The sequence below is a fragment of the Chelonia mydas genome, chromosome 21, assembly GCF_015237465.2.
Source record: "Chelonia mydas isolate rCheMyd1 chromosome 21, rCheMyd1.pri.v2, whole genome shotgun sequence".
Taxonomy (NCBI): domain Eukaryota; kingdom Metazoa; phylum Chordata; order Testudines; family Cheloniidae; genus Chelonia; species Chelonia mydas.
The window spans coordinates 3757942-3770927 of record NC_051261.2 but is presented as its reverse complement, the minus strand read 5'-3'; the positions used below and the strand labels follow the sequence as shown (position 1 = coordinate 3770927).

At 47.5% G+C, this 12986-nt stretch overlaps 1 protein-coding gene across 5 annotated transcripts in view; it reads right to left on the bottom strand.

The window, feature by feature from the left end:
• Positions 1-12986, bottom strand: part of LAMB3 (laminin subunit beta 3) — a 121188-nt gene that overhangs the window by 22793 nt on the left and 85409 nt on the right. For all 5 annotated transcript variants that reach the window (XM_043533806.1, XM_043533807.1, XM_043533808.1 and 2 more), the window contains 5 exons: positions 4091-4205; positions 3089-3162; positions 2196-2387; positions 987-1050; positions 282-463 (listed from right to left, as the gene is read on the bottom strand). In XM_043533806.1, coding sequence (XP_043389741.1) covers positions 282-463; positions 987-1050; positions 2196-2387; positions 3089-3162; positions 4091-4205 — 627 coding nt within the window. The remainder of the gene's footprint in view (positions 1-281; positions 464-986; positions 1051-2195; positions 2388-3088; positions 3163-4090; positions 4206-12986) is intronic.

The window sequence follows — 12986 nt, the reverse complement described above, 5'->3', positions numbered from 1 at the left end:
CCTTGGATCCTGTATCACTCCCTCCATCCTCCTAGCTCAGGCAAAATGGATCGGCACTGTCCCTCAATTGGCATGGGGCCTGTGTTAAGCAATGTGCAGTGCTCCCTCCCTCCTAAGGGCTGATCGTGCTGCTGAAGCACCGCTGACCGTCCCTAGTACCAGTGGAGGGACAGGAGGCCAGGACTGGGACAGGAGCCTGGTGTTAAAACTAGAACTCAGGGATGGTGCTAAGAACTGACACAGCAAAGCACTTGTCTCCTGGTTTTCCCTTGTGCTCTCACCTGCATCACGGCATTGGGGTCTCTGGAGGGAGTACAGCGGTCTGCGTGTCCATGGCAGAAGCAGCTTCCCTGCACTTGCATTTCGGTCACAGCATAGAAGGCACTGGGTGAGCGGTAGCCCTGCTGTGGGAGGCGAGGCAGCTGGGTGAAGTTAACTCTCAGGTTGGTGAATTCTCCCAGGTCTGTACGGGAGAAGAGGACAAATGAGGAGGAAGTAGCGACGAAGTCACAGGCCAGCAGGGCAGGGAAGCACATGTGGCAGAGAGAACCAGTGCATTAGCTGGGCCCCTTTGTTGGCAGCATCAGGACAGAGATCCAGGAGCAGAGAAGACTGAAGTATTCTCCTACCCATGGGGTGTACGTCTCTCTCTATGGCAGGTCTGAAGCATTTCTGTGGGACATTGCGGGGGTGGGAGGAGGAGTGAGACCTCTGCTGTGTGGACTGTCCCTGCTCTGTGGGTTCATTGTTTAGAGGTGCCAGCACAGCACCTACCACTAGTATTAAAAGATGCTTCAGAAACAAAGCACCTCACAGTGCCATGCCACGCACAGCTTTGCAAAGGCTGACTCATCTCCAGGGTCCAGCAGCCTCCAGCTGGTGCTGAGTGCCTACAACCTCCTCCTTTGCAAATCTGTAGCTGGAAGATGCGCAAGCAACCCTGGGAAACCCCCCTCCTCCAGGTATAAATGAGGAGATGTGCATACGACTGATGCTTTGGCTGTGAGATGTGGTGATGCCAGATGCCAGGTCAAGGGGGTTGAATTTGACCTGAGGAGAAGAACAGAGAAGCAACAATTAAGATGGTTAAAGGAAAAAAAATATGGGTCTTTGTTTTCATCTCCCAACCATCTGAACAATGAAATGCCCGCTCTGGAGCTGCCTCCTCTGGAGAGTAGCCGTTCCTGAGCACCATGGTGAAGGGCAGGTTAACATTGCTGAGGAATCAGCAACAATTCCACCAAAATGCCCAGCTGCTCACAAATCATTCGGTGCTTTTATGCTTGAAGGAGCATGAATCTTCCCATGGGACACTCCCTATGCTCACTAGCCAGTCTCACCACCCTGCAGAACATCAGCAGAAAGGTCTCTTCTCGCTGCATCTGGGTGATGCCAGTGTCAAACTATAGACTATGGGCTGCTACTGGGAAGAAAAGGGGGCTACTGGGGAGTTGAGAAGGCAAAAATGGGGAAGCTAACTAGGTGTTGGAACAATAGATGGCCACATGGCTCAGTTTGCTCCGTGTCTCCACAATACGAAAGTTGAACAACCATTTGGCTAGACCCCCAGAGCATGTAAATAGGGCAACAACATTCCTGTGTTTTATTAACGGCTGAAGAAGATATAGAGAGTGGAGGTGAGCTCTTCAGTTTGTTAATCACAGAGCTGCATTTGGTTCAAAAGCCTGCAATGGGCATTGTGTCCCTCCCTAGCTTCTCCTGTCCTTTTCAGATCTCCCAGCTTTCCTCTTAACCCAACAGGGAAGAACAACTCCCTCCACGGCAGGGATTACTGGGGAAAATTCTACGGCCGGTGCTATTCTGGCACTCTGACAAGCTGATCGTGTTGGCCCCTTCTGACCTGTGAATCTATGAAATGCCGGGGTGGCCAATTCCAGTCCATGGGCCATAAGCAACCAGAGGTTTCCATAATCAGCCCATACTGTGCTCATGTTGAATATGAAGGTGCAGCCCAGAGAATCTACACTTCCCAGTATGCGGTGCTCGCAAAGGCTTGTTGCTTGGACCAAGACAGAGCATCACATGCTGGGAGCACTAGTTTTCATGAGAAGCTCCTCCATATTCAGGATGAGGTGGCTGCAGTCTGCTCTATTTTATGGCCTTCTGGGTCCTGGCAGGTTGCTAACGTGGCCCTCCACGTGGGCCTAAGGCAGCGAGTATCTCAGACAACGTACCTTCCCCCCATGCAGAGGGTGCCCCTGGTGGCTCTGCAGTTCCTGACAGCGCACGTCCTGCCAGCTCTGGGGGGAGCCTTGGGGGATCCGTGGAAAGGTGGAGGCGCAGTCAGAGGCCAGGTACTGATAGATCATCCAGGTCTCACCAAAGTCGATGGAGCGCTCGATAAGCATCCCCACAGGCAGAGGCGCCTGGAAAGGGGCGGGGGGGGGGGAAAGGGGGGAATGAGATCGCAGAAGTGCTGAGCACACACAGAGCAAGAAGCCCATTTTTAATTCCTCAGACCCCTCTCCTACGTGCAGTGCCCCAATTCTCCACACATCTCCCTTTCCCTCCCCACAACAGAACTCATCCCCTCACAGCCCTACTTCCTTCTACAAAGCCTTCCCCACGTGGGCCAGCTCCCTCTCTATCCTCTGCCACTAGCCAGAGCCTCCCCTGAAGCCTGCTCCAACTCAACCCCTCTCCCTGTGCTCCTGGCCTCCCTCCTGGCTGGTTGGCTGTCCTGGTCAAGAACCAATAGGGATGCACAGGCTGCAGATCACTGAGTCACCTCTAGAAAACAGCCAATTCTTTATGGACGAATCAAGGAACCAATCATACAAATACAGTGGAAGGAAGGAGAGAGAGAGAGAGGTGTGTGTGCACATCTGTGTGTTTTCACACTCCGTTTCCAAATGCACTTTTTAAAGCAATAATAAACCGAGCTCTGAAAGGAGCAGAATATATACTGGTGCCTTCGTGCCCAGGAGAAGACATTTGTTTGCCTGTTTGTCTCATCTGGAGCCTGGAGGGGGCTATAGGTTCACATTCTCCTCTGCTTGCAAGGGCCCATGGGCCCCTCCCAGCACAGTTTACAACCCAGTAACTAAAATGCAAGCTGCTCACGTACCCTGAAGTCCAGCAAGATGCTGCTGAGCTGGAACTTTTTGTCGAGATCCAGCTGCAAGGAGACCTGGTTCACATCTGAGGAGACACAAAAGGCCAGTTTTCAGAGCTGCAGACCTCAGGAAGTTTAGAAAAACAAAACCTTTACCCATCAGAGTCAAGTCATTCATTTTCCTCTTTGCTTGTAACCTGCCAAAACCAAAACCCTGTTTGCTGAATCCACAATCCTCACCCTGTCATTTCCATCATTATTAGCCATGGGGGCCCCTGGGAAATCCACTGGGGTCCTTCTGGTGAAAAGTTGGTGCTTTCTAAATGGCTCTTGTCCTGTTTGTATCAGCGATGGGTTCCCACTGGAGCCCAGAGCCAAACCACCACTTTGGGAATGTTCAGGTCCAGATCCAAATCCACAACCAGAGCTGAACTTCATGGAGCCAGATCCTCAGCTGGTGAAAATCAACAAAGATCCATGGATTTCACTGGGATTCTTTATACCAAAGGTGAGTGTGAGGAGTTTCACTGTTGTGATTAGAGCTGGTCGGGGATTTTCTGATTAATTTTTTTTAATCAGAAGATGCCAATTTGTCAAAACAGAAACTTTTTGTAGAAATGTATCAGTTTGGATTAACATTTTGTTGGGAAGATTTCTCAGGTGCAGGATGGAATTTCAGAGGAGTGGAGAGCCACAGAGACCCAGCAGAACAGACAATACCCCAGAGCAGGGACTTGAAGCTGGTTTCCCAACCCCACTTTCTTACCAGCTGTATAGAGAGCTATAGATATGGTCCTAGCAGACCATGTGCCAGGGTTTCTTCCCTGAAATCTTTTAAGGCATCCGTAATGGAGACTTGTAATTATGCTAATAAACTGCCTGTAATTTATAAAGCAAGCAATGCTAGCTATATCTTCCCAGGATATCAGTGATCACACCCATAAGGTCTCTGTGAAAGGCAGCTGCAGCTTCTGGGATGGATCCTAGCAGCTTGGAAGTGAATCCGGTACCTACCATTCTGGGACTGCCACCAGCGCATGTGTCCTTTGGAGGAAAGCATGTTCTCCACCCGGTGACTGTTGTAAGCATGAGGCAGTCGGGAATCGCATCGGCAGCATTTCATCCTCCACTAAAAGGAAAAGGAGGGCAAACATCAGATCCTGACTATGGGCCCGGCCCCGTAGACTCTGTAGCAAGTGGAAACTAAATTCTGTTGCAAAATCTCTGGCTTTTGCAGCACTCTGGGCTATTCCTGTAACCGCACTGCCAGGAAGACATGAGATAAATCCATATGTTCTATTACATCAGGGACTAAGAAAATATAAGTGAATAAGCACCATCTCTTTGCTCAGATTGCTGGCCACCACCAAATCATTAAGGGAAAACACAGGGTTTTCCAGCATTGCACCATGAGGCTATTGCACTGAGACTCAAACAAATCACCCAAGCTTGAAAACTGGTGCATAAGATTCCGATAAATGGCCACACTCAAGAAGGCAGCTTTCTGCACACTTAATAAACAACCTGTGTGATTTTTTGGACATTTGGGCCAAAGTTTTCAAAAGCAGCTGCTAATTTGGGGTGTGTTTGTTGTTGTTGGGAGCCCATCTTGGGCCTGATTTTCAGAGCAGCTATGCAGCATGTTGATGTAATGGCTTCTGCAATGGCTGGCAGTTCTCAGCCATCTCCAAAAGGTGTCGGAGGTTTGCTCTGACGATACGTCCAAGAGTTCGGCCCAGAAATGAGACTGTAAATCCCATGAGGTCAGGAGGGAGGAAGGGACTCAACTTTTCCAGTTATTTATTTGTATGGTGATTGGGCCTGGAGACCCCCAATCAGGGACCAGGACTCCATAGTTCTGGCCACTATACAGACACACACACACAAACCAGCAGACATGACAATCCCTGCCCCAAAGAGTTTATAACCTGAGTAGCCCGAGTTACACTTAGTCACGCCTGCCTCGTGGCTTGCCAGCTTTTTGATGGAATTTGTACCTGGAGAAGCCGATGGTTAAAGCTCACCTGGCTCTCCCCTGATCTTGGGGGCTGTTCCCCCTGCACTGAGCCTAAAGGCTGCTCTAACTTGCACAAAATGCCACCAATCATCAGCATGGCACTGGGCTGTCCCAGCCACTCCTTTCCTCCAGCCGCACCTGCAGCCTGGAAGGAGAGTAGCATAAGAATCCCTACAGCAGCTCTGTGTCACCAGAGAATCACCACTTAGAGGCAATCTTCCCGAGAGTGGGTCAGCTGGATTTAGGGCGCAACTACACAAGCAATGCAGCTGCATCGCACCAGGAAATGAAGCCCAGTATGTCCCTGTTTAGCAATGAGCTCTTCGGTACAGAGAAGAGACTGGTCTGTGGTCTTCCATGGTGATAGAAGCCTTTGGGCCTTGCCCGTAGCTGATGGCTGCACTGGATGGTCTGAGGGACGTGCGGTGTGTTAAGCAGAATTCTCAGTAAGGAACTCAGGGTGACCACAGAGCAAGTGTAATAGGTGCCCATATAAGACAAGGCCCCAGATATCAAGACTGTCCCTATAAAATCGGGACATCTGGTCACTCTAAAGCAACTAGTCATACTCCTGCTCTCTGCTTCCCACGTTCCACGAACAACCAACCCGCCTGGGTGGTGGAGGGGATGTTGCGGAATGGAACGCAGGAATGAAGCACGCTGCGGGTGAGCAGATGTCGCGGATCTATTTGGTCCTGCAAGCTCTGGAGTAAGGGTTGCCAACCCTCCAGGAATTAAAGATTAAGCTTTAATTAAAGATTATGTCATGTGATGAAATTTCCAGGAATACATCCAACCAAAACTGGCAACCCTCTCTGGAGCCTTGGCTCATACAAACTCCAGAATCCTATTCTGCATGGTGCCACAGCACCAGTGGGCCTCCTTGTGACTGGCATGATTTGAATTTGTTTTGACAGATTTGAGGCATGTGCAGGAGAGGGGTGCAGGGTGTTTATTTTGATGTTTTATACCCAGGGAACAGTAGTTCAAGCCTCAACTTAACACCTCTGGGTTCTGGTGTGTGGCAAATGCAAACACAAATCTTAGCCTGAGTGTCAGAGGGCATTTAAATGGTGTCATGATGTTGGTGATGAATATGTATCATTCAAGCTGGTCAGGAAACTATGTATTTCCCCTCCCGCCCCCCATACAAAATGTGGGGATTTTTTGGTAACTGAAAACCAGTTTTTTGGGTTTGACAAAATCCCAAATATTTTAACCAAAAACTTTTTTGTGTGTGTGGCAAAACTTTTGTTTGCAACAAAACCCCATTTTTCGACTACAAAACTTGTTGTTCAAGAAATTCCACCAACTCTAGACCCAAGCTCTCAGGGTCAGTGAGCCTTTTCCACATCATCCAGTGGGGCTGTCTGTCTGGGTGAACAGAAAGGCCTTTATCTAAAATGCTACAGCTTAGCCCAGCCTCTTCTTCTCCCTCTCCCTGTCAGCGGAGCAGAGTGCAAACAGCTTAGTGGGTGAAAGGTTACTGGGTGGAAAGTCAAGCGGAGCAAAGTTCATCCCTTGAGAGTGTAATTCAAGAAGCAAACTGACACAGCAGTCAGGCAATGTGGGGTATGTACAAAGGATCCATTACAGGCTGGTTTCTAGAGGTGGGGAGAAACAGGGACTTTCGGGGGCACACAAATATGCAGGGTAAGAGCAATCGGGCAGAGCTAACGCGTTACTTTTGGAAAGCCTTTTGGGTGGAGCACGCTTAGGCTTGGCAGTATGTATATGGAAATCCATGTAGTAGAATTTGATGGAGGGGAGTGATAGGGCAGCCAGGAAATAGGATAACAGAGCAGCAGCAGGGCTGATGGGGGGAATTGGTTTGCACAGGAGGAAATACTTTATAGAGGGGGTAATACAGTTATAGGCGGATATCCCAGCTGAGATGGATGTTAACGTGGTTGAGAGAATGGGGCTCAGATACTGTGGTAATATGCATGGTATAAATGCCTTGATTAACAGACGTGCGAGGACTGATGTAGAAAGGGCATCATGGACAGGCCTGGTGGCAGGGAGGGGACAATAGCTGGCAGGCATTACAGCCGATAGGGAGCAGGCAAATGAGACTCTTCTATTAGAGAGCTCTCAGCTATGCTTGTAGCTAGTCCATTGCTTCACACTGACTCAATAAACATTCTCGGCTTCAGAGTAACACACAGACCGACTGACAATCCTGGAATCTTTGCATATAGAGCCTCGCCGTGGTAGGTCAATGCTATTATCTACATTTTACTGGTGAGGAACGAGGCCCAGAGAGACAAAGCGATGGGGTCTGTGGCAGCACAAGTTCCAGGCTAGTGTCGTAACTGCTGGACCTTCCTTCCTCTCCTCCCTGTCCCATAGAGGGATTTGACTTATCCCTAAGGTTGGGGTATAAACAAAGCCCAAAACTCAAAGGAAAATCCTTACCCAAATCTGTCATTCATTGCCTGGGTTTATCAGGAAACACATGAAGCCTAGCATGGTTTTGAATGAAAAACCATAAATCAGCCCTAGATTTATTCAACACTGGGCCCAGATTTGCTTGAAAGTTTCACAAACCTGAGGTAAAATTAAGACCTGACACAACTCTGCTGAAGACAATGAACCTCCAGATTAATGGAGCTGTAGCTGCTTACACCAGATCTGAATATAGCACGTGGCTTGATTTTAATTTGTAATAAAGTCCAAAACCAGGTGAGTTGCAGGTAGATCTGGGTTCCACTAAGACAAGAGAGCTACGTGGATATTGCAAAAGGTGGTTCTGTGAATATTCATTCCTATTTTTAAATGGATTCACTTCAGCTGTGTTTGCATCCTTTGTGTTCACTTTCTGTAAAATATCCTAGCACAGGAGTTTACTTGCAGGAATATTTGTAGAAACAGCCAATTTTAAACTAATATTGTAAAACAGCACAGAAAGGTGCATCTACTCAGAGCAGTTGCAGAAGCAGTGAAAGCAGGGACTGCTGCCCTGGAAGGAGGGAGTAAAATAGTGCTCGGCCAGAGACATCCTTGTCCCCAACACCCCTTGACCGAGAACTGTATCAGAGAGATGCCCCGTGCTCTGGGTAAACGGGGACCCAGCTGTTGCCCTCCTACCCCCCACCTTGAAGGGAAAACAGCACAGTGGAACCAGCCAGAGATGCCAGCCCATCAGAGCAGCTGCCAGAAGCAGCCAAAGCAAGGACCTTCGGAGAAGTTTCTACAGTTTTGACGGAGCTCTCTCTGCCTGATTCCGATTGGCTGTTTTCTCCAACCCTTACCCTCCATTTCCCTCACAATCTTTTCCCGTTAGTTTTCTCCATACTTGACCCTCTTCTCCCCTGCGCTGTGCTCTTTACCCGCCTCCCCCCGGCATCCCCTCTCCCTTCACTTTTCTTTCCATTTAGACGATCTCCTCCTAGTGAAACCCACCCCAAAAGAGGTTGTGGAACTGGAGACGCCATTTGCCACCATCCCATTGTTTGCTCTACTTGTGTGTTATACCCCTTCCCCCACCCCAGGTCTGTCTGGTCTATGTGGATTAGATGCTCTTTGGAACAGGGACCGTGCTACTCTGTTTTTGTACAGGACAGTCTTGGTTGGTCCGCAGGCACTACTCTAATAAACATAATTAACAAGAGTAAAGCAACCTTAAAATGCATAATCATGAGAGTTCCCTGGTAGTAAGAGTTACGCTCACCCAGTCAGGGAACAGAGAAATACCACGTGTCCAATAAAAGAATTCAGATTTCAGATTCTGATTACTCATAATGTACTTCTCACCAAGAATCTACAGACCAGGGATTATCTGCAAAAATTAGTGAACGATTTCCAATCAAGATTCAATGTGAGAACGTTTCTGATGTGATCACAGAGAGTCCGAGGGGAAAGGGAGGGGAAATTCATCAGATGAACTATTAATTGGGAATGATGCACTCAGCTCTGTTAAGACTGTGTCACACAGACTTAGGCACAAGTAGCTCCTAGCAGCTAAAACACAGTGCCCGGTTTTGGGAATCAAGCTTTAATTGTTTTTTAAAACACAGCTCCACAGCAAGCTGTGGTAAAAATGTCTGGGTCAGATTGAAACCACTGAAGCTCAGCTCAAGGAATCATCTGGAAGCTGTTTCCTAAGCAAAGCTTCTGTTTCAATTTACTGGCAAAGACTCCCCCAGCCCTTCCCTTGGTGCTTCAGTGACCTGAGCTCTTTAAATCCCACCTGTTTTTGCTCAACATGACTCTGTTACTGTGTGAAAGGTCTGCCTGCTGCAATCCTAGTGGAGGCTGGCATTGGCTGAAAGCAACATCAAGCCATTTTGGCTGAGTGCCCCGTGCCTCCCAGCCAGACTGAACACGTCCGCACTTGGAGACTGAAATAACCATTACATGAAACAGCAGCCAGGAGTGTTGAAATCTTACTCGCCTTTTTTTAAAAAAACTATTTTTTTGGAAAGCTAAAATTAACTTTGGAAGCGAGATCACATTTCACTGGCTCGGGACAAATTGGGAAACTTTTGCATTGCACAAGAAGAGCATTTTGCCATTATAGAGACTTGGGCTGAAAGCAGAAACAATGTGTCTCAAAGTTCCCCAGGACAGACGGAATTACCAGATATCACAATAGAACTGTTGATTAAAAGGAGGTTTACAGAGAAAAATCCTTCTTTTTCTGTCTACTTCTCTTTCACTGCACTGTCATGGCTTTCAATATAGATTCATTTAGGGTGCATTTTCCCAAGCTGTGTGGTCAAATGGATAGGGAACTAGACTGGAAGAAGGAGATAAAGATTCTGTTCCAAGCTCTGCCAGCGACCTGCCATGTGATCTTGGACAAGTCACTTCACCTTCCTAACTTTCTGTTCTGTCTACTCAGATTGCAAGCTCTTTGTGACAGAAACTGTCTTCTGCTTTGTGCATGTACAGTCTCTAACACCGGAGGCCCCAATCTTAGTTACAACCACTATGTGCTAATGTAATATAACAAGTAGGTTCTAGACTATATAACAGTGCGATCCTGGGCTAAAAAGTGCTTTAGAAATTCAAACCCCTTTATAAACATTAATTAATTTAACCTCCCCAAAAAGTAATTTCAGGTAGGCAAATAATAATATCACATTTCACAGATGAGACCTTAGGCACAAAGTGATGTTGGGACATAACCAGGCTTGTGGATGCAGGCAAAAGTTGAACTGAGGGTTTGAACCTGAGAAGTTGCACCTCTAAGTTAAAATTGGGCAGGTTCTCAGATTCATAATTACAACTGAATTGGGAACATACAAATGCAGGTACAAGTTATGCTCACAAAAGGAGACCAAGGGAAAATTTGCCCGACATTAGATGAGAGATTAGATACCTGTAGATAGATTGTATGCACTCAAGTAAGGACATAGAGTTGGGGGGCCGGGTATCAGAGATTGGGTGTGTGTGGCTGGTTTGCACATGTTATAAGTGTGTGTAAGTATTTCCATGCTTTTGTGCTTTGTGAGAGTGTCCAAAGCAGTAACTCCTTCATACAGAGGCAAAACTAAGCTGTTGCAATCCTCGCCCACCTCCACTTTGGTCTCATTCTCCAGTGACCTTGCAAACCAGCTGCTGCTTATCCTCGCGCTGTGGGGTCGGGGTGAGGAGAGGTTATCACTTAGAGAATTGTAAGCTGACAGACCGACCAGAAATATTTTAAATAGCTCCAGCTGCCAATGTAAGCCTGGCTTACAGCCCCTAAAAATAGAACCTCCTGGTGCAGTAACCAATATAAACTAGAATTACTGATCTCTCAGCAAAAAGGGAAAACTTCCTCCCCCGCCAGCCCTCTCTGGCCATAGTATGGAGGCCCATGATTCCTCTTGACTTTATGGTCACGTTTTTGACTCCACTTCTAGAGGCATCACTGTCAGTTTGGCTGCCAAAATCCAGCTTCCCCTATTGAGGCCTTGCATGAGGTCTATTATGGGAACAGCCGCTCTGAGCTTTATCTGGGGAGAAGCTGAAAGATTGCAGGGATTTTTTTTTTAAAACATGTAGGCCTGTCAGGAACAATAGCAGTAGCCAGAATAAGTCATGTCAGGATAAGGGCTGCCAGTAAAGCTGGGTTACATAATATATTAGGTCAATGTACTTTAATTCCCCATTAACAACAAATATATGGATAAATTATGCCAGGCTGGACAGTCTCATTACACCTGTAAAGCACCCCATCAAACCATAGATTACCTAAGCTTTTCAACAAAAAGCACTGAAGAAATATTGGCCGATATGCTGTCCGTGTTCCAGCTCCAAGGATTCAAATAGGCAGCTGAATGTGAAACTCAACCCAAATTGTTACATTTCACATCATTTCAAGTGAGAACCAGAGGTAAGGCTTGGAGAATAGGGTCAGGTTTAGCAAAACCACAGGTGATTTAGATCCCAGTTTGATTTTATCTAGGCCCCAAAGTCTGAAAAGGGATGGGGGGAGAGGAATGCCTGACCAACCTGATTGCCTTCTATGATGAGATAACTGGCTCTGTGGATATGGGGAAAGCGGTGGATGTGATATATCTTGACTTTAGCAAAGCTTTTGATATGGTCTCCCACAGTATTCTTGTGAGCAAGTTAAAGAGGTATGGGCTGGATGAATGGACTATAAGGTGGATGGAAAGCTGGCTAGATCGTCAGGCTCAATGGGTAGTGATCAACGGCTCAATGTCTAGTTGGCAGCCGTTATCAAGGGGGTGCCCCAAGGGTCTGTCCTGGGGCCGGTTTTGTTCAACATCTTCATTAATGATCTGGATGATGGGATGGATTGCACCCTCAGCAAGTTCACAGATGACACTAAGCTGGGGGGAGAGGTAGATATGCTGGAGGGTAGGGATAGAGTCCAGAGTGACTGAGACAAATTGGAGGATTGGGCCAAAAGAAATCTGATGAGGTTCAACAAGGACAAGTGCAGAGTCCTGCACTTAGGATGGAAGAATCCCAGGCACCGCTACAGGCTGGGGACCAACTGGCTAAGCAGCAGTTCTGCAGAAAAGACCTGGGGATTACAGAGGACAAGAAGCTGGATATGAGTCAACAGTGTGCCCTTGTTGCCAAGAAGGCTAACGACATATTGGGCTGTATTAGTAGGAGCACTGGCAGCAGATCGAGGGAAGTGATTATTCGGCACTGGTGAGGCCACATCTGGAGTATTGTGTCCAGTTTTGGGCCCCTGACTACAGAAGGGATGTGGACAAATTGCAGAGAGTACAACAGAGGGCAATGAAAATGATTAGGGGGCTGGAGCACATGACTTATGAGGAGAGGCTGAGGGAACTGGGCTTATTTAATCTGCAGAAGAGAAGAGTGAGTGGGAATTTGATAGCAGCCTTCAGCTACCTGAAGGGGGTTCCAAAGAGGATGGAGAACACAGATGACAGAACAAGGAGCAATGGTCTCAAGTTGCAGTGGGGGAGGTCTAGGTTGGATATTAGGAAAAACTATTTTACTGGAAGGGTGGTGAAGCACTGGAGGGGTTACCTAGGGAGGTGGTGGAATCTCCATCCTTCGAGGTTTTTAAGGCCCAACTTGACAAAATCCTGACTGGGATGATTTAGTTGGGGTTGGTCCTGCTTTGAGCAGGGAGTTGGACTAGATGACCTCCTGAGGTCTCTTCCAACCCTAATCTTCTATGATTCTGTGAATCTATAAAGGATTTCAGCTTTGCCCTATCTCTAAATAGGCAAAGTGACATCAAAATCCAGGGCGAATCAGATCTGGGACCTGTTTTATCCAAACCCCAAAGTTTGGAACAACTGGATACCAGGCTGTGCTTTTGGTCAATCCCTTGCAAAAAGACCAACCTGCCCCATGATTCCATCTGAAGCCATAATTCTGCCCAGGCTTGTTACAAATTAGGCTTACATTTGCCGAGGTTTTGGCAAGCTTTCCAGCAAACCTGACAAA